The sequence below is a fragment of the Rhinatrema bivittatum genome, chromosome 2 (assembly GCF_901001135.1).
Source record: "Rhinatrema bivittatum chromosome 2, aRhiBiv1.1, whole genome shotgun sequence".
NCBI classification, from domain to species: Eukaryota; Metazoa; Chordata; class Amphibia; order Gymnophiona; family Rhinatrematidae; genus Rhinatrema; species Rhinatrema bivittatum.
Genome location: NC_042616.1, coordinates 43969236 through 43996313, shown reverse-complemented (window position 1 = coordinate 43996313; position 27078 = coordinate 43969236). Strand labels below are relative to the sequence as shown.

The 27078-nt window shown below is 43.9% G+C and overlaps 1 protein-coding gene across 1 annotated transcript in view; it reads right to left on the bottom strand.

Moving 5' to 3' along the window:
* Positions 1–19544, bottom strand: part of LOC115085966 (zinc finger protein 157-like) — a 31851-nt gene extending 12307 nt beyond the window's left edge. The window contains exons 1-3 of the mRNA XM_029592543.1: positions 18922–19544; positions 13343–13469; positions 4939–5058 (exon numbers count right to left, since the gene is read on the bottom strand). Coding sequence (XP_029448403.1) covers positions 4939–5058; positions 13343–13469; positions 18922–19281 — 607 coding nt within the window. The 5' untranslated portion in view covers positions 19282–19544. The remainder of the gene's footprint in view (positions 1–4938; positions 5059–13342; positions 13470–18921) is intronic.
* Between the last annotated feature and the right edge of the window lie 7534 nt (positions 19545–27078).

The following is a 27078-nucleotide window of genomic DNA, read 5'->3' as shown; positions in this document are numbered from 1 at the left end:
TGCTTCTAAAGATGATGGAAATCTCGAAATGGTTGTATTTGTTTCATATGCTGCCTATCTGGTTGAAAAAAGGGGATGTATGTGACATTCAAAGAGGTATTACCTCCTACTTGTGGAATGGTAGACGGGCTCGTGTCCCGTTGCGGGTGCTCATGGCCCCTAAACAAGAAGGTGGGCTTAACTGTCCCGATTTAGAAAGCTACAATCAAGCTAGCCTCCTTCGGCATGTTAAAGACTGGGTCTGTGACACCTCTTCTTATTCTCCTTTGGACCTTTACAAAAACTGGTTCTCTCCTCATGCTCCGGGAGCAGTTTTGCAGCTTCAAGCTGCCCAACTTCCAACTTATATTGCAAAAAGCGTGGTGGTGCGCCCTATTAAACTGGCATGGAATAAACTATGTCGAAGGATGCAGATTTCCTCAGGGCCGCATGCTAATTTGCCTATTCGAGGCTGTATACTGTTTCCGCCGGGTATGACATACTTGCTCTTTCAACGGTGGCATCATTTGGGACTAAAGTTCATGAATCAACTATTCGACGAGGTTATCCAACCTCCACAGCTACACAGTTTTTTGGCATTGCAAGCCCATTTCTCCTTACCGAATGCTGATTTCTTTGGATACCTACAAATCAGACATTTTTTGCTACAACAACAAGGTCTTCACCCGGGTTTTCTCCAACATCATAATGCTATTCGGATTTTCTTAAAGGGTGAAGACGGCAAAAGAAGTTCATGCTCTCAATTTTATGCTGCCCTACAATGTTTAAATCCGTGGCCCGTCTTAGACTTAGTGGCTGCTAAATGGAATCACATGTTTTCACTGAATGTGGCTCGTCCTCTTGTCAAGAACTGCTTTCTGAGAATACCAAATTCTGTTGAAAATGTTCTGCTGCGGGACAAGGCCTACAAATTTTTTCATCACGCCTTCTACTCCCAGAAACAAGCTTTCTACATGGGCGTTGCACAGAATAGCAATTGTGATAGATGCGGCCTGCATAATCCAGACTTTCGCCATTGCTTTTGGGCGTGCCCTAGCCTACAGATATTCTGGGGATACTTACAACATCTGATCCATAAACTATGGGGATGTGTCTTACCATTGGACCCGACAATCTGGTTATTGGGTGAAATCCCAGAACAAGTTATAACTCTTACAACCAATCAGTTGTTGCTTTTTGACAAAATATGCCTAATTGCCAGAGACTCTATCTTGGCCCAATGGACAAATCCTACACCGTCGTTCTCTCTAGTCTGGCGGGGGAAGTTTCATAAATTACTACACTGGGAACTGCTGTCTGCAAAACACCACTCAACTCAACGACACGATAAGGTCTGGAACATCTGGGAGCCATATGTTAAACTGCTCCCCGATACCGAGAAGACTTTGCTTACTACGCGATGATGTTTCCCTTTATTGCTCTGTGTTTTTGAACTGTCTTTACCTCTCGGGACCATAAAATTCATGGTACACTGACTGGACTGGGCGGGTTCATGGGGATGTCCTGTGGGGCTGGATAGGACATATACTGATCTGATATGCTATGATGCTTCCTGTGTCCGGTCATTACCCCTTTTTCACACGACCATGAGATCTAGATCTTTTAGATTGCCTCCTACCTGATCGCAGATTGTATACGGACAACTTATGTTGGTAAATGTTTGTATTTCCTAAGGTGATTCTATACTATGTATGTCTGTTTATCTTGGATGCTACTGCTGCTCTTGGGAGGGGGGGGAAGGGAGGGGGGGGGGTTCGTCCAAGAATAATATTAAAACCCAGTTACTAGTTGCCCATTACACAAGGTCAGAATTTTGTACCGGCTATATACTTATACATTGTCGCTTTTTAGCCGGGACTTGTGGTAGATGAGTTTGTTTTTTCTTGTTCCTTGATCCATGTCTTGCTTCATTTCCCCTTGTATTCTTTCTATGTTACGCTTTGGATCAAAATTTTCGATGTGTTTTTGTACATTGTATTTCTGGTTATGATATCGTGTATTGTTACTATGGGCCTGTGACTGAATAAAAATCATTATACAAAAAAAAAACTTCATGAAATAAAGTAAGAGGCAAGGCAAACAGCGCAGTGGCCACAAAACCCCCAAGACATGAAGTGAGGACTATAGCAATCAACACCGTGGCATCAAGACTCTAAGACACAGAGTGATGGATAAGATGAGACAGAGCAGTGGTAGCAAAACTCCAAAGCAAAGGATGATGGGTGAGGCAGGAAAAAGCTGTGGGTTAGTTTGTGAGCCTGACTTCCACTTTTCTGTGGCACTCCTGCTGCCTCCTGTCCCTCCTCATTAGAGGACAGCATGCTAGTAACGAGACTCCCCAAACCCTTCTGAGCCACTGGAAGTTCTTTATCCGCCGAGTCTAGAGAAGCCCTCGCATGATTCACCTGAATCAGTACTTTCTCACAGCATCTGCTCCAAACGTTGCTCAGAGGGAATCAGGAAGGCTTGCTGTGCTGCTTTTGGCCGCTCTGCTCCTGGTGCCCCCTACCTCTCTACGGCTGATGCCACCCTCCACAGACTCTTGCTTTCTTCTGCCTCAGCGTCACAGGAACAGAGCTGACAGTGGCAGCAAACGCGTTTCCAGCTTCAGCTTCCTCTTGCCCTACCCTGCCTGTAGTTTCCCCCTGCTAAAAACACCACCTCTCTTTAGCCTGGGCTGGGGAGTCCTGGTTTTCTCTGTACTATCTGTAGCACTGCTAGTGATACATGTGCTTGCCCTAGGTCCTTTTCCAGGATAAGCTTTTCCTCTCTCTTTACCAGTGTCGTTGCTACTAGTTTGTCTACTTCTTGTTCTCAGTGGCATGATGAAATCTGATGCAAGGGAAGGAGGGTTTATTTTTTACTATATATATATATAGCATATTCCTCGTACTCAGTACTTACACACACCATCGTGAAGAGTGAAAACAAAGACAAACACACAGTCAGAGAGCACAACAGACAATAGCTCACACAGTGTGCATCTGCTTGCTGACTGCTGCCTATGCAGACTGACTTTCGCAGATGATACAACTTATGGAAAAAGTAACACGCACGGTGTAGTAAGTGTGTGCTGACTCCTTTTTCCAATCAAAGAAAGTCAGACAGAACAAAAAAAACCCCCCACAAAGCCAGGCTGCGGTTTAATCTAGTCAGTGCAGTGGTCACTGCTCAGAAACACTGCGGCTGTGAAAATAAACCTCTTTCTGCAGGGCAGTGCACACATGTACTCACTGCACACAGACGGGCCGATACAGTAAAATCGCGCGATACAGTAAATAAATTTATTTAAATTAGGCTCGGCGGTAAAAACAGGCGCTAGGGACACCAGCGCGTCCCTAGCGCCTCTTTTAGGACAGGAGCGGTGGCTGTCAGCGGGTTTGACAGTCGACGCTCAATTTTGCCGGCATCGGTTCTCGAGCCCGCTGACAGCCACGGGTTCAGAAACCGGCAAAATTGAGTGTCCGGTTTTCAACCCGCAAGCCATGGGCCTATTTCCAATTTTTGTTTTACTTTTTTAAACTTTTGGGATCTCCGACTTAATATCGCCATGATACTAAGTCGGAGGGTGCACAGAAAAGCAGTTTCTGTGCACTTTCCCGGTGCCCGGAGAAATTAGCGCCCATCTTTGGGTTGGCACTAATTTTTGAAAGTAAAATGTGTGGCTTGGCTGCACATTTTACTTACTGAATCGCGCGGGGATACCTAATAGCACCCGCAACATGCATTTGCATGTTGCGGGTGCTATTAGGTTCGGGGGGGTTGGAAGCGCGTTTTGGACGAATAAGGGGTAAAGCTAGCGCGTCGAAAACGTGTATCCAAAGTGATACTGCGTGGCCAGAAAATACTGCACAGTTCAACCTTACTTTTAAGTTCTCCTTCCTTTCCTATCTCTTTTATTATTTTTTCCTTTGGCACAGAGAGCTTCAGAAACACAACTAACCTGTCTGAGGTCCAGCAGAGAAGTGAGCTAAGATGGTGACTGCTCAAAGCTGGTTTCAGATTCAGGATGAAAAAAAAAAGAGCTCAGAGTCAATCCAGGCAGATGCCAGTTAGGATAGGCTGGTAAAAAAAAAAAAAGCTTGACCTCAATTGGTTCTGCTCCTTCTTTGTCCCTTTCCACCCCAGCTCTGGTCAATCTAGCTTCAGTTGCATCACTAACTTGCCTTGAATAGAAAAAAAGTCCCTGCAGTTTTTCTTGCCCTATAGACATGATTAGGATCCAAAAACAAATGAAAGCAACAATTTTCAGGGCACTGTTCGTTCATTTTGGTTTTCAATGAACAAAAAATAAATAAATAAATGCCCTTGTTTGGTTCAGATTACCCCGTTCATTTCAAATGAATGCGCATCCCTACAACTTTGTGCGACAGGGGTTGCTTTCTGCAAAACTTGTTAAAAGGGTACTGCTTTCTGCAAAAACTTGTTACTTTAGGTGATGACTTTTTTTAATGAGGTCTCAAAAAAAGTTTCCTTTTGAGAAATTGTCCCATGCAGATCACTGTTCTGAAGCAGCGCTGTATTGTGTGTATCTGTCTATATAAATAGATATACTTATCTATACCTACACACACTCATGCACAAAGCATAAATACAGAGTTAAACCTACTTAGCCACCAAGGGGTATTCTTGATTAGAACCTGAGGTGAAGCTGAAGAAAGAGAGAACAGGAGAAGACAGCCCAGTAAGAGGATGCCACTTGGACTCTTCATTAAATACAGGACACATGTTGCATGCTTTGAGACAGATCTCATTATGGTGATAAGATAGTCTGAAGGCTTTGGGTGACTGGGTAAGGAAAAGGACATCCTACGTGACTGGTGCCTATAATAGAAACCATGTAAGTGAGTTTGTGCAGGGGTCTCTGCACTTCCCAGCTGCTCCTTCCACTCCTCAGCTCAGCAGTTTTACCCCGGTCCCTCTTATTCCTGCACTCACCTGAGCAGCTGCTTCTCCCAGTTCCTCTTTCCTCTGATCCCGGCTCATCCCTGATGAACGGCTCTTCCCCTCGTTCAATGTGGGAGATAATGTCAGGGGTGATGGTCGGAGACCCTGTTCCTGAGGGAAAAACACTGCTTGTGTAAGCCACCCGTATTCAGGATTAAAAAAAATGTAACATTTCCAGCATAAAGATATTCACCAACCCCATTAAACAAAATATTTGAAATCCGGAGTTAAAGAAGCACAGTTCTCACCCTCTCCTGCTTGAGCCTTATTTTATCCAGTCCCCTATCTACCTCCCTTAGTCATCAGGGGTAGAGATGTGCCTGCCTGTGTCCAGCCTCCTCTACCATGCATACCCAATTGTGCAGTTCGATCTGCACACTGCTGGTAGATCCCTCCAGAAAAGTGAAATCTAGGAGGTACCACATAGTTCACACACCATGGCTTAGATCCCATGCTCTTGGATAATAAATTGCTTTGAAATGTACAGAGGGAATCCTGGATTGAGGAACAAGTGGCAGACTACTCTCCACTTGAATAATGAAAACGAACAAAATGTCATTTCCAATGTCAAGATCCAGTGAGGAATTTTTCAGGGAGATTCCCTGTCACCACATTCTGGTTTTGTCTAACACTGAATCCTCTGAGTATTCTTATTATCTCTTTGGGCTATGAATTTTCCCTTACTTCCACAGATATCACATCTAGTGTTTATAGATGATTTGAAGCTTATAACTCCTGTTATTGTCATTAAGTGGAACAGCTTAGAGTAGTGAAAGGTTTCTCAGATGGTATCAGGTTGACATTCAGCATTTCTGACTCCATTTTATCTCCCAATAAATGATTCCTTTTCGCACAGCATAAGAAATAAAGAGGCCAATATACAGCAATGTGGTTTGGCTAAGTTCCAGACTTAGCTAGACAAACCCAACATGTTGAATTTCCTGCCCCTTGCAGCATATAAATTTTAGCTGTGTGTAAATTATTACCCAGCTAAAACTTACCTGGATAATAAAGAGGAGATGTTGATATTCCGAGCTATCCAGGTAAAGTTGTCAAAATAAGTTTGGTCATACTTCATATTCAGATAACCTTATCTGGGTAGCTTTGGCTTTAGCAGGGTATATTCAATGGAATGTGTAACCAGGTATGTTCTGCTGGGTAATTTTATCACTCCCAGGCTTACTCGATATGGATCGCTAAATAAGCATGTTTGCTTACCATAAACTGGGTTTTCTGTAGATAGCAGGATGAATTAGCCACTACATGTGGGTGACATCATCATTAAGCTCTGATCAGGCTGTTTATAACTTTGTTATGTTAAACTTTGTTATGTTATTCCTATTCTTTTGCTCTCAGCTCTCCCACTCTATAAATCCCTGTTCATTGTAACTTTATCTTTCCAGTTAATTGGTTACGCCCTGTTTCGCTGTAAACCGGTACGATAAGACCCTAGTCTTGAGTATCGGTATATCAAAAGAATTTAAATAAATCATCAGGCGACACTTAACGGACTCGTCGCTCCAAGCTGTAGAGCTTTGACCTCTACTGAGCATGTGCAGGATTTCCTGCATGGACGTTGCCTCATGAGCCTCCTCAGTCAGTAACAGAGTAGTCAACTCTCCAGGGAGATGGACAGGTATTCCATGGCTAATTCATCCTGCTATCTATGGAAAACACCACTTACAGTAAGCAATTATACTTTTTCCATCGTTAAACAGGCTGAGTTAGCCATTACATGTGGGGAGTCCCAAGTTGAGTGTTGCAGCAGAGTGATTACTGAATAAGCAACCCACCATGGAGAATGGACCACAGTGAAAACAGATTTCACAAAACAGCTTGCCCAAAACTACTGTCAGTCTTTGAAATGGTATCAAATTGTGAACTGAATGACATGTCGCAGTTTTGCAGATATGTACAATGGGTACTTATCAGAGATGAGCAACAGAGGAAGCTGTAGCTCATATCTGATGAGCCTTGACTAAGTCTGTAAGTTGAAATCCTGCAAGGTAATAGAAGTGATGGATACAGAGCCTGCATCCATTTCCTGCCAGCTCCAGTAAGGGTTCCATATTTGATTCTTCTTTCTCTTCACTGGGGAAGGAAGATTGGGCTGAAGTCATGTGCATGGCTCAAGGGCAATTACCTCCCTCAGGGTGCTTCTTGTGACAGTTGGCTTCTTGAGTCCGGTCGCGTATCCTGCAATCAACTCTCCCAGCCAAATCAATGAGAGATTCCAGAGTGTCTGGCAAGTCACGAGCCGCTAGTTTGTCTTTTATACGAGAGTTGTGGCTCTCTAAAAATATAGCACATAGACATCCCAAGTCCCAATGAAGCTCAGATGCTAGTGTCTTGAATTCAATAACATAGTCTGGTAAAGTCTTGCTTCCTTGTTGAAAGTGAAGAAGAGTATTCCCCGCGATGGTCTGACGTGCTGGATCATCAAATACGGATTTGAACAGGTTCAAGAAGTCAGGCAGATCATTCAAAACAGGGTCACTGAGTTCCCAGAGCCGTGAATCCCAGGCCAGGGCTCTTCCATTGAGCAGTGATAGGATATACATAGTCTTGGAAACAACATTGGGAAAGTAGTTTGGTTGCAACGAGAAGTACATATAGCACAGGTTAATAAAACCCCTGCACATCTGGGCATCACCAGAGAAGCGTGTAGGAGCTGGTAGTGGTACAGTGGTGCGAACTGCAACCACCTGAGGAGAAGAATCTTTCTCTGGAACCGTCGGCGTATTCAGTCGAGCGTTTAACTGTTGAAAGCGGCGGATAGTGTCTCCAGAGATTTCTATTGCTCTGTAATCCGCTGGGCCAGGCCAGGAATGGCCTGTAAGGCTGTGAGCTAAGCCGGGTCCCATGGAGTTAGCAATCTGTTGTACTTTGGACACTGAAGCGTGGGCCCTTGGTCGCTGTAAGAGATGACACCTCCCACAGGGTGGAGCCCTGAGGGGACTTGCAGCGATAGGCTAGCTCAAGGCAGAGATGGACACAGAGATATAGCTTTATTGTACTGCAACAGAGATGGTAACCCGAGGATCGGGTTATGACTCCAGCTAGGAGAAGAAGAACCAGATGGTAATGTTCTGGCTGTAGACTGCAGGGTGGAAAAGGCAGTTCCAAAGTCTCACCAGGCCCGTGGTGCAGGGTTTGCCGAGGATCTAGAAAGAGAGATGAGACAAGGCAAGACAGAACTAGAGCGGCAGTACTCACACTGATGCTGGTAGTTGTAGTAAGGGAGAGCCCCGAGGAGCAGAGGTCTCGGACGAACAAGGCCCCCGAGGAGCGGGTAACCGTAGGCGTCCTGGTGGTAGGTAGGCAACCCCAAAGGGTAGATAGGAGCAAAGCAAGGACCCCGAGGAGCGGGTACCTTAGGCGTCCTTGTTGGTAGCAGATAACCCCAGAGGGTAGTGAGGAGTCAGGCAAGGCCCCGAGGAGCGAGTACCTTAGGTGTCCTTGTCGGTAGCAGATGACCCCGGAGGGTAGAGAGGAGTGAGGCAAGGCCCCCGAGGAGCAGGTACCTAAGTCGTCCTTGTTGGTAGCAGATGATCCCGGAGGGTAGAGAGAAGTAAGGCAAGGCCCCCGAGGAGCAGGTACCTAAGTCGTCCTGGAGCGAGAATACACAGAGCGGGAGCATCTGGTAACGAGGATTCCTTGCTAACTCGTACGGTGAAGCGTGAATGGAGATTAAATACCAGCGCTAGTGATGTTATGCGGTGGGGACGTCCCCGAGATTCCCGCCATGACGCACATAAAGGACGAGGCTATGCGCGTGCCCTAGGTGACTCCTGGAGAAAGATGGCGAATGAAATCGCCCATGCCAGACCACAAATACCAGAGGGTTCGGTGTGGAGAAGCAGAGGCAGCCATCTTACCAAAATGAACAGAGTTAGGCAGAAAAAAAATTAGGAACAGAGGGCACAGCCATCTGTGACCGACAGGCGCAACACTCAGATTGGCAAGCTGTGTTTGAATGAGTGAGATCATGGTCAATCTCTGATCACTGGGCAGGAAACTCCTTCTGAAGCAAAGAGTCTATATGGGCTCCAATGAACTGAGGGTTCTACATGAGTTCTAGGTTTGATTTTTGGAAGTTAATGAAAAATCCTAAACTCTGAGGAAGACATATGGTCGCATCCAGAGAATGGAGAACCAATTCTCGGGAATTTGCTGTGATCAGCCAGTCATCTACATATGGGAAAACCTGAATGTCCTGGCGACGATGTTGTGTCCGTCAGTGCCCGACGCCTGTGAAAGCATGGATGTTTCTACAGATAGTATGGACATTGCAACGGACCAAATTGTTCTATCACCAGGAAGAGAGATTGGACCGCCACATTTTGGTCTTTTATCTACAAGACAGTTTCTTGGAGTTTCTCTCCGAATAGGTTGTCTCCAAAACACAGGTCATAAGCTATATTTTTGTGGACATCCTCTTTGATGGAACCAGCTCATAGCCATGCCACATGATGCACTCCAGTAGAGACTGCAGATGAACACAAAGCAGAATCAAAGGACTACCAGATAGAATGGAGAAGATGTCACATCGCTTCCTAGGCATCCCAAAATAGCTGAGAGTGGGAATTCTGTTCAGAAGCAGATAGGTACGATTTTGGCTTCTGGAGACAATCTTGGATATATTGTACCATGTAGAACTGATAAATGGCAGTGCAAACAGAAAGCATTGTGCTCTGGAATGTTCTTTTGCCAAAATTGTCCAGGAGCTTGCGATCTTTCCCTGGGAGGGAATTGGAATAAATATGTCTTCTTAGCTTTTTTCAAAGGCAATTCCACAACAACCAACTGGTGTGAAAGATGCACTATGCCGAATCCCAGACTCTGAACTTGAGATCCAGTTTTTGAGATGTGGGGAGGCAGATATAGGGGTTTCCCAAAGTTTTAAAAGCAAAGCCTTAAGAATGTCATCAACTGATAATGCAGAAGGCTCTGCAAGTGTATCCAAAATCTTCCAACAGTCCAAAGAGTTTGGTTCGTGGGTCTTCGTCCTTACAGACATGAATATCTAATACTGCTGCTAACTTTTCAATAAATTTTAAATAAGTGAGCTCTTCCAGGGGAGACAAATGCTCTGAAAGATCTGATGAATGGTCCAGCGGTATTCCAGTGGACTTGTTATCGAATTCTAGGGTTAGTGGATGGCTTAGCCAGGACTCCAGTGATGAAGAGGGGTAAGAAGGACGTTCTTCCATTTGGGGTTCTAGAGGAGCAGCCTCCGAATGAGTAAACTCCGCTGCAATCGAGGGTGCTGATCAAGATTCTCTAACCTGAGGTTCCGAAGATGATAACACACCCAAAGGTGAGCCTGGGACTCCAATCCGAGGAACCACAGAAGCAAGAGTTGAAAAGAGAGGCTGGAGGGTTCCACCTCTCTCTTTTGTGAGGGAGTTGAAAGAAATTTCTCACTAACCCCACAACTTGGTCATAGGACTGCTGTGTCCTTTGTCCTGGGATTAATGAAGGATCATCATCTTCTGAAACTAAAACTGGTTCCTGCATTGTAATAGGTAGTGGCTTTGAAGCCAGCAGTACTACTGAACAGATAGGGTCCAGTATTTGTAGTCAAAAACCATCAGCTACCAACCTTGGGGATGTGAGCAATCTAACCAATGGAGGAGGTAAGGATACTTTTACTCCTCCTTCTGCAGATTTTGGATGACTGGTACATTTTTGCGTGGATAATCCCCTTACGTTCCAAGGTGGCAATGCAGGATCTACGGGTGATGTAGAGGATCGTGAATTTTTTTGGGCTGTTTGCCTGTAGAAGGCCCAGGGACATCATAAGGGTTGAATGCATTGTGGCCTGCATCAGATATACAGGCATGCCACTGAGAAGACATACCTGTATCAAAAGAGTCCAGATATACGGAGCGCATTGGCAGACTTGCATTGGTACATCTTCAAAAGGTGAATTGATGTACTTGGCATCTGTATAGCATGCATAGGGAGCATTGATACATCACACTTCGTGCGTGCTAAGGTTCCATGCGTCGGGTAAATCAATGCATCACGCGTCAATGCAGCATAGGCATGTATGGATGCAGCAATCTTCCCATGCTTCAGTGCACCATGTAGAGATGAAGCTTGTGCCAAAGAGGGACTGCCTGATACAGCCAACACAGACAAATCTCGTTTGTGTTTCTTCAACGTAGATGGGGCTGGCTCAAGGGAGTGATGTCTCTTGTGTGTCAATGGCATCAGGGCAGCTGAACTTGACCACATGGCCACAGACCTCATGGATGGGGGATTTTGAACGGCTCCGACTCAAAGGTTTTCCTGAGGAGGTGGATGGTTCTGCACTGTGGGAGGAAGATCTACTGCCACTCCACAGAGATTTACAGAGCTCTTCAATGCACATGGCCCTGGAGCGCTGTGACATCTGTCCACAGTCCTCATGTGTTTACTTTGATTGTGGTCCCAGACAAAGCTAGCACAACTCATAGAAATGACGGCAGAAAATGACCAAGCAGCCCATCCAGTCTGCCCAACAAGCTTATGGTAGTATCTGCCACACCATACAGGTCACCCCTATACTTTCCAGTTTCCCAGACTGTAAAAATTAGGACCCTTGTTGGTTGTTATCTGACTCCAATTCCTCTTTTCTTCTTTTCCCCCTGCCGTTGAAGCAGAGAGCAATAATGGAGTTGCATCAACACTATGAAGGCTTATTGGTTAAGGGTAGTCACCGCCTCACCAGCAAGTTACCCCCATGCACTCTTTTCTTCATTTCCATCCTCTAACCTTTAGGGATCCACAGTGTTTATCCCATGCTTCTTTGAAATCTTTCACTGTTTTTGTCTTCACCACCTCCTCTGGAAGGGCATTCCAGGCATCCACCACCGGGAAGAAATATTTCCTGACGTTGGTTCTGAGTTGCCCTCCCTGGAGTTTCATTTTGTGATCCCTAGTTCTACTGATTTCTTTCCAACAGAAAAGGTTTATCAATTGTGTATCACTAAAACCTTTCAGGTATCTGAAGGTCTGAATCATATCCCCCCTGCACCTCTTCTCCTCCAGGGTCTACATATTTAGGATCTTCAGCCTCTCCTCATTAGTCATTTGATGGAGATCCCCCACCATTTTGGTCCCCCTTCTTTGGAACGTCTCCATCCTGTCTCTGTCCCTTTTGAGATATGGTTTTCAGAACCAGACACAGTACTCCAGGGGAAGCCTCACTAAGGACCTGTACAAGGGGATTATCACCTCCTTTTTCATTCTGATTATTCCTCTCTCTATGCAGCCCAGCATTCTTCTGGTTTTAGCTATCGCCTTATCACATTGCTTCATCATCTTCAGATTGCTAGACACTATCAACCCAAGGTACCTCTCTTGCTCCATGCACAACAGCCTTTCACCCCCCCATCACAACTCGTGGCCGTTGGTGAGAGACATGACTTTTCCACACGGGCAGTTCTTGAAACTACTCACTGTTGTAGACTTTTTCTTGTGATCTGACATCCTGTGACGAAAAATGTTCTTTCCATGTGTTTTTTTTTTAAAGTAGCACTTAAAAGTGTTGATGGTGTGGCTGCAGAAGCAGCGAGGTAAGGCAGAAGAAGTATTTTGAAGTAAAAATGTAAGACTAAATCAAAAAATAGAGGAAAGACAAAGAACACGTCTGTGCTTTAGCTTGGACAAAAAATGACTTGAGGAGGCTCACAAGGCAACACCTGCATGGGAACTCCCGCACATGCTCAATAGAGCTAAAGCTCTACAGCTGGAGAGACAAGTCCCTTCAGTGCCGCTGGATGTCACCCGCATGAATTGGCTAATTCAGCCTGCTTGATGGAAAAATCAGATGATTCAACTGAGCAGTTATTCACCTTTGCTTCCTTCTGGCATCTAAGTGAGTGAATCGAATTATGTTCTTCTCTCTATTTCATTAACTCTTACCTGCTCCTTCAGGGTTATGGGCACCATGCTGAGATTCATCACTGTCCTCATCACCCCTTCTTGCTTCTTTTTGATCCTCCCTTCCTCCCTCCCTCCAATGCTGTCTCTTATTCGTTCCATTTGTTTCACTTTCATCTAGTTCTTCCTCCACTTCTTCTCTTCCTTTCCGTGGTTTCTGGCCCATTTTTGCTGCCTCTACTACTTTCTTCTTTTCTCTTCCCACTACTCTAATACTAATATTAGACATCAGTCCTTTGATACTGAAAAATCTGACATCATTCAAGACATCCATTCCATCCTCCCTTTAACCACTGACACAATCACGTATTAGGAGTAAAAAGTATCTGCTGCATTCAACAGAAAGCAAAATGATCCTTGCAGCACCTTTTTTTTTTTTTTTTACCTGGAAACTCTCACACTTGGAATTGCAGCTTTCTTAATGACTGAGGGCTCCTAATAAAAATGTAAGAATATCCCTTACCCAGTGAGATCAGGGTCTGATAATTCTCCATCATCACATCCTTGTAAAGCTCCTTCTGCCGTTCTTCTAAACTCTCCCATTCCTCCTGGGAGAAATAGATCGCGATGTCCTCAAAGGTTACTGGGACCTGAAACACAAACCCTTCCACACTCAGCTCCTTCTGCATCCCCCTCCATCAGGAGAACTCCCAGCGCTGGAGCTCAGCAGGGCAGGGGGAGAGTTTTCCAAACATATTCTGTTCTCATATTCTCCACAGCAATAGCCCTAGCAAGCACTGAGCACCAACCAAACAGTGATTTCTCAGAAATATTTTTAAGAGAGCTTATACATATGAGGGGCACATACATAGCTTTAAAGTTACCAAGTCATGCAATAAGTAGGGACCCTGATTTCCTCACTAAAAATTGTCATTAGCACAAGGATTGTAATGGTAATTTCAGACAGAAAGATCCCCCCTCCCCAGATATGTGAGCCTGCAAGGGACTGGTCTATATAAGGATCTCTAGTGGCCCTTACTGAGAAAGGGAGAGAGATTCATATGTGAGAAGGTGACAGCAGGAGCACGTTTCTCTGACAGAGAGCGATTCTTTGTTCCAACGTAGGAACAAATGGAGAACACTCATTTATTTATTCATTGGTATTTATATGCCGCCAATACTAACAATACTATGTACCTAATCATAAGAACATAAGAAAATGCCATACTGGGTCAGACCAAGGGTCCATCAAGCCCAGCATCAGCTAACAAATTAACTAACATAACAGATCAAATAAAACAGACTGATCTACACAGAGTTCACTTCAAACCAGGGAGAGAAATCCGGTTACAAAAAAAGCCAGCCTAAAAAGATGTGCTTTCAATAGAACCGTAGAGTTTTAAGCACAAGATAATAGACGCAATTCCTGTGGAAGTGACTTCCATAAGACAGGTGCTCCCTGGTTTGAAGTGAACTCTGTGTAGATCAGTCTGTTTTATTTGATCTGTTATGTTAGTTAATTTGTTAGCTGATTTTATGATTAGGTACATAGTATTGTTAGTATTGGCGGCATATAAATACCAATGAATAAATAAACCCAGCACGGGTATAAACTTGCACCATAGGGCTAGCCCAGGGAAAAGAGTCACGGGCGAGAAGCTGACGCACAAGCGCTGCGACCTCATACATCACCCACTGTTCCACTGCAGCCAGAGGAGATGGGGGCAGACAGTCGCTCAGAAGCGCATGGTTCGGAAGGATGCAACACTGAAGGATTCTAATAGAACAGGGAAGTTAGGGCATCCCAGAGGAGAGGCTGCAATAAATGCTAAAGTGAACCAGGCGCCTTTAAGAAAAGAGCAGACAGAGGAGAAAGAATCCAAATTATCCCTGTGAACTCAGTAGTTTGTTGATACAAACAAAAAACATATTTTGAAATGTCTATATACAAATGCCAGAAGTAAAAAATAAAAGATGGGAGCATTAGAGTATAAAGCATTGAATGCAGAGGTAGATGTAATTGGCATCTCAGAGAACTGGTAAGAGGAGGATAACCAATGAGGCACTGTGATACCAGGGTACGAATTATATCAAAATGATAGGATGGATCAAACTGGTGGAAAGGTGGCACTATATATTAAAGAGGGCACTGAGTCAAACAAGATAAAAGCTCTGCAGGAAACAAAATGCAAAGTTGAGCCTTTATGGATAGAAATTCCAGGCGAAAAGGGGAATAAAGTATCAGTGGAGGAGTATTACCATCCACCTGGCCAGCATGAACAGCAAACAGACAAAGTTTAATGGGACAAAGCCAACATGGATTTAGCCAAGGGAAGCCTTGACTCACCAATCTGCTCCTTTTTCTTTTTTTTAAACTGTAAATGTAACGGAGTGCGAGCCCTTGCACTGAGGTGGGATTGACACTGCCCAACCAGTGACCCAGCTGGGTCCCTACCGTCAGTAGGCGGACTCGCAGAGACTGGGACCAGTTCAGCTTCACCTATAATCAGCCTCCTCCTCCTCCGCAGGGTGAGCTCTTGGAGTCAGAGGCCAGCAGGACTTAGGCAAGGGTCCCGTGGATACCGGACAGATGTAGGCGAGAAACAGGCCAAGGTCAGGGCAGGTGGTGGACAGTGGCGTCAGGTGCCAAGCAGTGGTCGAGGCAGGCTGATAGCAAGCAGGGTCAGGTCCGGGCTGAGGTCGGAGGAAGGCAGAGATCAGACGGTGTCAGGTTCCAAGGGGTGGTCCGGCCAGGCAGATAGCGAGAGGTGTCAGGTCTGGGCAGCATCAGGTTCCAAAGTGAGGGTCAGAGCATGCGAGATCAGTCTAAGGGAAACAGGAGGACTGGACAGGGCAAGATAAGAGGAGAGAGAAAAGGCAGACAGGAACAAGGTACAGCAGAAACAGAGAAAGGCAGGAAAGACGAGACTGGACAAGGCTGGGCAGGAATCAGGCAAGTCAGATAGAGACGCACAACTCAGACTGCAGCAAGGCAGGAGGACACACTGTGAAGGCATCGGCTCGCTGGAAGGCTGGGGTTTAAATACTCAGCTGTTGATGATGTCATAACCAGGAGCCACAGACGAGTTCTCGCTGTGGAGCCTCAAAAATCTAAGATGCGCGCACGCACCTAGAAAGAGCAGAATGGTGGCTTCCTTTCACAAAGAGGCCAGCCGTGTTCTAAGCGTGAGTGAGGCTGGTCGCAGGCCAAACAGTACAGTAAATAAACATGTGGACAAAGGTGAGCCAGTTAATATAGTGTTTCTGGATTTCCTGAAAGCATTTGACAAAATCCCTCCTGAGTTTCTTCTTAGGACATTAAAAAGTCATGGAATAGGGGGCAGCATCCTATTGTGGACTGCCAACTGGTTAAAAAGACAGAAAACAGAGAGTAGGGCTGATGGGTAAATTTTCTTAATGGAGAAGGGTGAATAGTGGAGAGCCTTAGGGATCGGTTCTGGGACCCACTACTTTTTAGCATATTTATAAATGACCTGTTATGAAAAATTGCAAGAGGTCCTTGCAAAACTGGGAGGTTGGGCATGCGAATAGCAAATTAAATTTAATGTGGACAAGTGCAAAGTGATGCACTTAGGGAAGAGTGACCCAAATGGTAGCTACACAATGCAAGGAGCCACCAGTCAGGAAAAGGATAATACGTGAACTCTTCTGCTCAGTGTGCAGCAGCAGCCAAGTAAGCAAATAGAATGCTAGGGATTATTAGGAAAGGAATGGAGAATAAAACAGAGAATATCATAGTGCCGCTGTATCGCTCCATGGTGCGACCCCACCTTGAGTATTGTGTGCAGTTCTGGTCACCACACCTCAAGGAAAGATATAGCAGTTAGGAAAGGTATAGAGAAGGGTGACCAAAATGTTAAAGGAGATGAAACGATTCCCCTATGAGGAAAGGCTTGGAGAAGAGACGGCTGAGGGGAGATATGATAGAGGTCTATAAAATAATGAGTGGCGTGGAATGAATAAACGTGAATCGGTTGTTTACTCTTTCAAAAAGAACAAAGACTACGGAACACACACTAACGTTACTAAGTTGTACATTTAAAACTATCAAGAGAACATATTTTTTTTTTTACTCAATGTATAATTAAGCTCTGGAATTTGTTACCAGAGGATGTGGTGAAAGCTGGTAGTGTAGTTGAGTTTAAAAATGGTTTGGACAACTTCCTGGAGGAAAAGTCCATAAAACATTATTAAGGTGGAGTTGCAAATATCCCTGGGATAAGCAGCATGGAATCTATTTACCCTTTGGGATCCTTGGCCAGTATTAGAAACGAGATATTGGGCTTGATGGACTTTTGGTCTAAACCAGTACAGCAAATCTTACGTTCCTACCTTCTTATTGTGGATATCCTGAAACCTTGACTGGCTAGGGCTCCCCCAGGACAGAAGTGAGAACCACTGGATAAGATGCCTTTGAAAAAATGAACCCAATACAGATTTGAGATAACAGTAAAAAAGACCTGGGTAGAAGACTAAAAGAGAATACAAGATGAAATAAAAAAAAATGAGTAAACTGATCATTTAAGGGCCTTAATCGGAACGCCTTGTTAAGCAAATGTGGGGGGTGGGACAGATTTTTCACAGGTTTTTCCCCATAATTTCATTTTAAGAATGTTTTTTTAAATTTCTATGTGGATTCTCCAAGCACAGTTGCCAGGAGACATGCGGATTTAGGGAAAATTTACCCAGAGTAAAATTACCATGAGAAGTTGAAGCAAGTTGCAATAGGCTTTTTACTCTCTGCTTTCTGGACTCTCTTTAAGAAATGAATTGGGGGCTTTTTTTTTCTGGCTTTGAAAGAGAACAGATTTATACAGCCAGATGATTAATTTGTTTAATAGATCAAAGTTGAAATTCGATGTTTGTTCTTTACTGTAATTACAAATACTTTTTATGAACCCTGACCTTTCTCCCTATGTTCAGGAAGGTCCCAAAATGCATTTTTGTTTTGTGCCCCACATCTGCTCAGGGTGACTCTACAGCATCCCCGGCTAGAAAGCTGCGCCTGCCACCTGACTGGCTGCCGCTGCCTCATCTACGAAGAGTCATCACTATGCAACCGCTGGCTGGGCTGCTTGCTGCGAAAAAAATAAGCACCAGCAACTGTCAGGCCCATACAGTAAAGCACGCTCAGCTGAGCACACTGTTTAACCTGTGGATGGCCTCCCATCCACTATCCCTTATACAACAAGGGGTTTAGCGCGTCCAAACCCTCCTGAAACTAATATGCATGTTGATGAGGCTATTAGTCATTCACCCCAGATAGAGAAAAAAAAAACATGTGCACCCGATCAGCACATTTTACACTCAGAAATTAACGATATTAAGTCGGGGAACCAAAAGGTTAATAAATAAATAAATAAACGTGTGCAGGCAGGTCAGGAAAACAGATGCTCAATTTTACGAGCGTCCGTTTTCCAAACTTGCTGACAGCCACCTCTCCTGGGCTTCAGCTGCTAAGGAAGCGCAAGGGGCGCGCCATTGTCCCCAGCATCTCCTTTTTAGCACGACCCCTCATTTAAATATAGTATCGCTCGCCCAGGAGAAGTGGCTGGGCGCGCGTTAGGAAAGCGGGCGCTCAACAAGTTTTCCGCGCAAGTTTACTGTATTGGCCCGAAAGAGGGTTACTAGCACTCGGCTTCCCAGCTGATGTACGAAAAAAATATTTCCCACATTATAACAGGGGAAAGAGAAGCTCAGTTGGGCATGAAAACAGCCCAGTCTGTCAAAACTGTGAGAGAACAAGCTGCAACTGGAAAGCTGCAGGAGAACAAGTCTCCTTTTTTTCCCTTTCTTGCCTGGCTTTTTCTTTAGAAGCAGTGCAGCTCACGCTCCTGGCCCTGGCACAGTCAGGAATTAAAAGGAGGAGGGAAGCTGTAAATAGACTCAGCAGTAGTGCTGGCAAGAGACTGAAGGACTCTCACAGACTGAAGAGTTTTCGGATCTAAACTGCATGATTATTATTTTTATCCTAGTGACAGGGTCCTTTTCGAGAAGCAAAAATGACAGGCACACGCATACACCAACTACCCCAACATCACCGCACCCCACCCTAGAGAAGCCAATGTGTGTCGGACTCACCTTCAGTGTGCACATAGCATGCTGCATTTCTCTGTGCTCAGTAATGCTTTGCAACCTTTTTTTTGCATTTCTCTGTCTCTCTTTCTGTAATCGTATTTGTCTATCCTCGGTAGTTTCTTGTAACCTCTTCTTTGCATTTCTCTTTTTCTGCTTCTCTAGTCGTATTGCTCTATGCTCAGTAGTTTCCTGTGATCTTCTCCGCGCGATCCTCTCTTTGTTTTTCTGTAGCCGAATGTATCTTTGCTGTACAGTTTCCTGTGATCTTTTTTTCCTTGCTCGTTCTCTGTCTTTCTGCAGCCGTGCTTCTTTTTGCCCTACAGATTCAGGTAATATTTTCTTTGCTTCTTTTTCTGTCTGCATCTGCGATTTTCTTTGCTCTATTATTTCTTCTGATTTTCCACTTGTTCTCTTCTTCTTGTAACCTCTGTACACATTCAGGGCTCATGTTCCTCTCATTTGTAGAATTCTGGAGGGAACTTCAGCTGGAAGGCTGTGGGGGAGAGAGTCTCTTTTCTCCCCCCTCCCCCTTCCTTGCCTCTCTCTTTACCTAAAGGCAGAGCAGCTCCTTCTGTTCAGCGCACATTGATGATGTCAGGAGGTAAAAGGAGGGAGGGAGGGAGCTGTGAACCGAGAAGGAGGCTGTAGGGACTCACGCCCTAAAAGGAGTTTTTTCTTCTAATAATGTGAAAACCATATAAAGAAAAGGAGTGGACGGTATTGATTTTTAAACAATTATTCATTTATATTTATAAACCCAAGACTGAAAACACTGACCAAACTGTATACACTCTCCAGGAATATCTGAAACTAATGAGAAATTATCTATTTCATTGTAAATATATATTTGGGATTCTTGTTCTTTTGGGGGGTTTTTTTTTTTTGCTTATTTTGTTGAAGATTCTCCAGTTTTCTCTCGGGTTGCTTGCAACAGTATCCCTAAAGGTTAACCTTTTCTTCCAGAACACTCTGGAACAAACATGAAGAGCTTGCAGCTCTAAATATTATATCCTAGTTTTGGGATACTTTTTCCTATGGGCAAAAGGGGAGTGTGTGAGAGAGAGAGAGAGACTAGCTGTAATGCCCTGACCCTAGATAGGTATTTATATCTCTATGGGAGGCCCACCTAGTAACTGGAGGTGAGGTTTAGGTATTAGTGTAGGGGGTCAGGGGCCACTTTGACATTCAATGTGAGACGTACAAACACAACAGTGTTCTCTTGTGAACATTTGATGACCCTCAGTGTGAGGAAACTCACCCAAAGATGAGATTTGTGCAGTGTTCTCTCCACCTAGCTTGATGTTACCCAGGTAGAGAGTCCATCTCTCTCTCGGTCCCCCCAGTGGTTGTATGTAGGAAATACAACATTCTGGCACTTATATCACAGTGTGAAAATGTTATTGCAATTTGCAGTAACTTAGCTCTTCGCATAGGTATTAGCGCAAATTGTGATAAACTCCCTATTACCATAAAACACGCCTCTTTTCCCATAGTATGCGATATTTACCGCATTTTGATAAATCCAGGCCTAAGTTTGACAGGGCAGGTCTAAGGATTCCTGAAAAAAAAAAAACCTTCCACTTCTGACCCAGCAGTTACATTTCACGCATTAAAAAATTGTGGGATAAGCAGTCAGACCTTTAGCATGGCTCCCTCAATTACTGGATAAAGGTCACTACCTTCATTAACGTGGGATTTGCATTTATCCATGCTAATCGTAGCAAAGATTTTAAATCACCTTGTAGCTCAGGTTTTTTCCAGGTTAAAAACCCTATTAAATACTTGGGCTAAGTCAGCCTAGAAGAATCCATGCTAGAAAATAAGCAATTACCTATGTTTACTTCCCTTTATTGATTCATAATATCATATCATTTAAAATGTGCAAACATACACTTACACCAATACAATAATAAAAACATTCCTATATTCCCTAGTTTCACAGAAAAATTGGCTTCTTCAAGGGACATAAATACACAACAATAAAATGTTTTCAATCAACTTGAGTTGCACATTTCAGATTTGTATTAAACATAGCTGGAAATGTATGCTGTTATATTTGACTTATTGTTGCCAAGCATTTGTCAGATGTCCCTCTAAAAATAACAAAGAGAGCACACCACTGAATGTGCCTGTAGGATATTACTAAAATTGATTACAACTAACAGCAGTACTACTCACATTATCATGACAGGTGTGTTTATGCATAAGTAATTCACTCTCCCCACCATTACACATGGCATATACACACACCCTACAAACATAAATAAAGCTGTCTAAATACCAACTATAAAAAGTAATCTTCAAACATAATCCTCACATAATGCCTTACTCAGATAAATTCAGCGCAGATTAAACTATCATACTTATGTTCATGTTTTTCTCTTGTATGCATAGTTTACTGTTCTATGTAATGGCACTGCCAAAAAGTTCTATGTAATGACACTGCCAAAAAGTTTTAAGTTATCTGTAAACCGACACGATGTGCAAACGGTTGTCGGTATATAAAAACCTATAAATAAATAAATAAATACTACCAGACACAGAAAACATGGCAGCTGGCTACCTCAAACACCGAGCATGAGCACTGTATTCCATACGAATTTATAAATAAGATGAAAAGCCTGCCTCCTATGATGACACTAATCACGCTGACCACTAAATACATAAATGACACATTTACCACAAACTGAAAAAATGGAACACCATATCTCAAATGCACATAAATCACAGAACCATACTGTGCCCCCCAAACAGGTCACAAACACTATCCTATACTATCCTTGAAAATACCAAAGAAGAGCCTATGCTGCTCGGCTGTATGAGAGAGGGCCCTGGATAGCAAAGTGAATCCTGCCAGATAAAACAGTTTCATCGGGGGGGGGGGGGGGGGGGGGGGCGCTCTTTCGCCGGCAAGGAACATGGCCGCATAAGGAAAACGTTACGTTCCATGCCGGAAAAGAGTGACTCCCGAGCGAGGAGTTTCATCATTCACATGTGTTGGAGGGGTGATTTGAGTTCCTGGGGTATTTGGGGGTTATCCTGTCCAAAGATAGAAGGTTATTTCTATTGTATTCTTTGCTATAGTAGATGTTACCTCGATATGAAAATCACAATATGTCTAACCTAACTGCCTTTACACAGAGCCCGTCTTCAGGGGAGTGTATCCTGTCTATCCTGTCCCTTAATGTAAAAGGCCTTAACCATTACCGTAAACAGTTTCTTCTTCACCAAGAGCTTCAAACGCATCATGTTTCTATTGCACTGATATAGGAGACACATGTACAAAAGCACCATAAAAGGATTCTTTCCTTTAAACAATATCCCCATATTTATCTTGCTGCCAGTACAAAGAACTCTAAAGATGCCGGAGTGGATATCTTGATCCATAAGGACTTCATACATGAGATTCTGGAGATTATACGAGATCCATTAGGGTGATATATCTTATTGAAACTTAGGCTGGGAAAGCAGGTAGTCACTGTAGTCAGTATTTATGCCCCCAATGCTGGTCAAGATGACTTCTTTGCTAAACTTGATGAGCTATTACTCGGACATGCTGAAGGTGCAATAATTCTGGGCAGGGATTTTAATGTGACCCATAGTCCCTCTATGGATAACTCAACTCACAGTTCTACCATCCCCAGGGCAGTTCGGAAGCGCTTAGTGTCTTTAGTCTCAAATTGGCAGCTAGAGGACGTGTGGCGATAGAGAAACATGCACTCTCGTAGTTATACTTACTTCTCCCATGCCCACCAATCCTATTCTCGACTGGATTATTTTTTGGTTGATAAGCAAACACAAAATTGGGTAACTGATGCTGGAATTGAACCCATTGTATAGTTGGACCGTTCGCCGCTCTGGATCAAAGTAAATTTCCACAATCAAGACGGTGGGCAAACGTTTTGGAGATTAAATGAAGGGCTTCTCAAAGATACCTCATTTGTTCAGTCATTGAGTACTAAATTATCAGAGTATTTCCATAATCACATTAGTGATCTACTCCTCGGCCTACTATCTGGGAATGTTCCAAGGCAGTCGCCTGGGGTATCCTTATGTGCCAATGCGGTGACCTCAAGATAAAGCCTCTCTTGGTTTATCACTCTGAGACCCCAAGAGTGTTCAGAAAACAGAATGTCATGAAGAATAGGTTAGGGGTCATGTGGAGATCTAACAGAAAAGCCTGGGTAACAAGAGTCCTTTTTCTTGAGTGGATCAGGGAGGTTTTCTGTCCTACTGTACAGAAATATCTTGAGGACAAAGGATTACCACTCAAGGCTCTCCTCATCATGGACAATGCTCCTGCTCTCCCACGAGACATCGAAGACGAGTTGGCTGAAGAATTCCCATGGCTCACAGTAGAATTCCTCCCACCCAATACAACTCCTCTACTGCAGCCTATGGACCAGCAGGTCATAGCTAACTTTAAGAAGCTATACACCAAGGAACTGTTCCAGAAGTGCTTCCAGATGGTTTCAGATACCGATTTAACCCTTAAAGAATTCTGGAAAGCATCCTTTCATGTGTGGGGTTAATAGAGAAATCCTGGGCCAATGTCTCTCAAAGGACATTGAGATCGGCCTGGAAGAAAGTGTGGCCTAAAATTATAGAAAAAGAGGAGCCGGACCCCCCAACTGACCTGTGGTCAGTTGGGGGGTCCGGCTCCTCTTTTTCTATAACTCGGCTATGGACTCGGCTATAGTGACAATGTCCTTGACCTGTGGTCAAGGACATTGTCACTATAGCCGAGTCCATAGGCTTGCAGATAGACAGTGCTGATGTTGAGGAACTGGTGGAAGAACACTCAGAGGAATTGTCTATAGAGGAACTTCAGCAACTTCTGGCTGAGTAACAGAGAATGGCAGCTGAGGAGCTTACTGAAGAGGAGGATCAACAATCACTGCAACAAATTTCCTCTACTGGAATTAAGGAAATCCTGAAAAAATGGTCAGAGCTACAAACATTTGTAGAGAAGACCCACCCAGACAGAGGAAAAGCCAATCATTGCATTCACTTGCTTAATGATAATGTCATGTCATACTACAGAACAGTGTTGAAGAAAAGACAGAAACAGACAACCTTAGACCATTTTTTAGTTGTGAAAAGGTTGAGACCAAGTGAGCCAGAAGCAGGTCCTAGTGAGCTACAGACTCCCCCAAGGCGAGAAAGGACACCAGAAAGCCAGATTCCAGATGTTCTTATGGAATGGGACTCTCCTTCTGAACAATAACCACTTTCCATTTCATCCCCTGCTGCTGTTTGCAAACCAAAGATGTCAACTTTTAAATAAATAAATAAATAAATAAATAAATAAATAAATGAAAAATAAACTTGAATTGTTTTTTTCTGGTAGGCTAAGCACATTTTATAACTTTTTGGTGAGTTCACTAGGGAAGTATAGGTGTTTCTGGTAATTACAGACCTCATACAACCATTTTTTATTGTACAAAATGGTTAGGTAAGGGGTGCTTTTCAGAGGTCTGGAACGCATTATGGGTTTTTCCATTATTTCTTATGGAAAACAAAGTCTTGACTTACAACCAACTTGAGTTACAACCAGCCCTCTGGAACCAATTGAGTTCATAAGTCAAGGGCCCACTGTACTTCCTCGGGAACTCCTGAGTTCCCTGGTACTTTCCTTCCTGCAACCCTGAAGTTTTCCTATCTTCTCCCCACAGACCTTCCTGCGTTGGGATAATGACCCCCAAGGGTCTCCTGACGCTAGGGACCCTATTTTTATTTTTTTTTGCAAAACCATAGCTAGAGACCATGAACACCTTATCCCACTCTCTGCCAGGTTGGCCCAAGGGTCCACTAAAACTGAGACTCCACAACAGGTTTTTAAGTATAAATATATTTGAATATTACTTTGGAACTATCAGTTACCCTAAAAAAAAAGTTTTATGCGATATTATATGTTGAATGTAGTGGTACAGTATGCCGAATGAAACTGCTTCAGAGACCAAAATGACGAAGCCGAGTTACAGCAAAAAAGTGATAGCAACAGAAGCCAGCGACTAGAGTGTTAAAGCATAAAAACATTTAACTTTTATCCAGATCGAAAAATTGTTTGTTTGTCCTACGAATCGATTGCACAGTAATCTATACTAAAAACCATGGCTGTATTGTGTAAAGATAAACTAGTTCTCAAAATAAAGTGTGCTTCATACTATCCGATACATAATAAATTTAATCTGATGCTGGTTTTTGCACATGCAGTCATGTGGAGTGGCCAACATACCTTAGATATCCTTTCAGAAGCAAACCATCAGGATGGTGCTGGGCTGAAATGTGCGGAGAGAAGGAAAAACAGTGCAAGAGCCAGGAGGTGTTATGTTGTGGCAGCTAAGCAATTTTCCCTCTAAGGCTTAGGTTGCTGTGAGCAAGCATTTTTTTGTTACATTATCCTGTGAGCAGCGTTCTCCTTCAAGCTGCAGGCACGCACAACTTTTCATGCTTCAGCGCATGACTTTTCCCCCTTAGCTCACAAACTGGCAGGTGTCCAATCAGAGGAGACCCTGAAGCAGGGCCACCCTGTTACAACACAACATGCAAAAAAAAAACAAACAACAAATATTCAGATTCTGGTGTCACCTCAGTAACAGCAAAACAAAACACTTTATGAAGTCACCTAAACCTCTACAAACCATCCCCCCCCCCCCCCAAAAAAAAACAAACCAAAAGACACCTAGAACCTTGCCATCCCATACAATCACAGCCCTGACTCTCAGGACTCAAATGGCAGCAACCTTATCTATGAAAAGGCAGCAAAACAAATATTACACCAGGCCCTAGAACACTAATACACCGCTACAAATCCCTAAAGAGAAGCTACACACCAGCAGACATACTGCACCTCAGTTACACATGCTGATCACAGACAGACCCTTACCTAATACAGAAAAAGGGACTACAAATTAGAAACAGAAACATATGGACAAAATAGAAATTGAAAGAAACCAGATTCTGTGAACAGTGGAATACTGAAGAAAGAGCAAAATACAAATATATAAGAAATGCATATTCCCAAAGATGGCACATTCCAATTGCTAAAAATGCAAAACAGATTTTGTACCTTTGTTGTCTGATCTTATTTTTCTCATTGATTGGTCCCAGTCTCTTTTTTCCCAGAGTTCCCCTTGTCTCTCTTTTTCTAATTCTTTTTTCAGAGTCTCTTTTTTTCTTTGTTTCTTCTCTCTCCTCTTCCTTACTCAGACACCACATGCAGAGTCTCACTCCTACACACACACACACACACACACGCATGCTCTCTTCTTGCTGCAGGGCGTTCTCGGGGCCCCCGTGAAATGAGGTTCCGCTGCAAGGCCTCTCATCTTGGGCCACCGCAGGATGGAGTCCATGGCTGCCCTGCTTCAAGATCTCCTCTGGCTACACCTGCCAGTTTGGGTGCTAAGGGGAAAAGTCGTACCCATATGCAGCTTGGAGGGAACGCTGCTGCTGAGCCTCACTATTATCATTTTGGGGGGGGGGGAAGAGTTATGGTGGTAAATTCATTCAGAAATAAATCATGCTTGATTTTATTTTATTTTTTTTGCTGGGTGGGGGATACCGCTGAGCGTTCAGAATTTTCTCATTTGAAAGTAGGCAGCCCTAGATATGAGAGGTAAGTTGAGAGACTGTGAGACCAGAGGTGATCATAGAGGAGACAGGAGAGATGAGGAGGGGAAGAAAGTGGAGACAGGCTGAGAATAGAGACAGACAGACACATGGAGGAAAGGTAACAAAAACACCAAAGAAAGAACAGTAAGAAGGAACATATGTTTTTAAAAGAGAAAAATGAGAAGACAGAGAGGAGCAAGCAGCGAGAGAAGGGAGAAATCAAAACATAGACATGTTTGGAAAGTTGTTTGTGGTGAGGCTTTTGGCGCTTGCTCGCTGGGGTGGGAATAAGGGAAGTAGCTGATATTCTGTCCTTCTCCAGCCCAATAGTCACCAGAGCTGCCAGTTACTCAGTTCCAGGAGTGAGATGTAGGACCAGTCCTGGGTTTTGGCTTACATTCCAAGCAGTGTGGGATTTGTAGTCCGTGGGTCCTATTTCAGCCCGAAAAGGAACAAATCCGGGAAGAAGGCGAACCAGTCGCCGCCCCCCCCGGACAAAGCAATATCTGATGCGACCCTGCATCCCGCAGGGTGCGCAAAGGA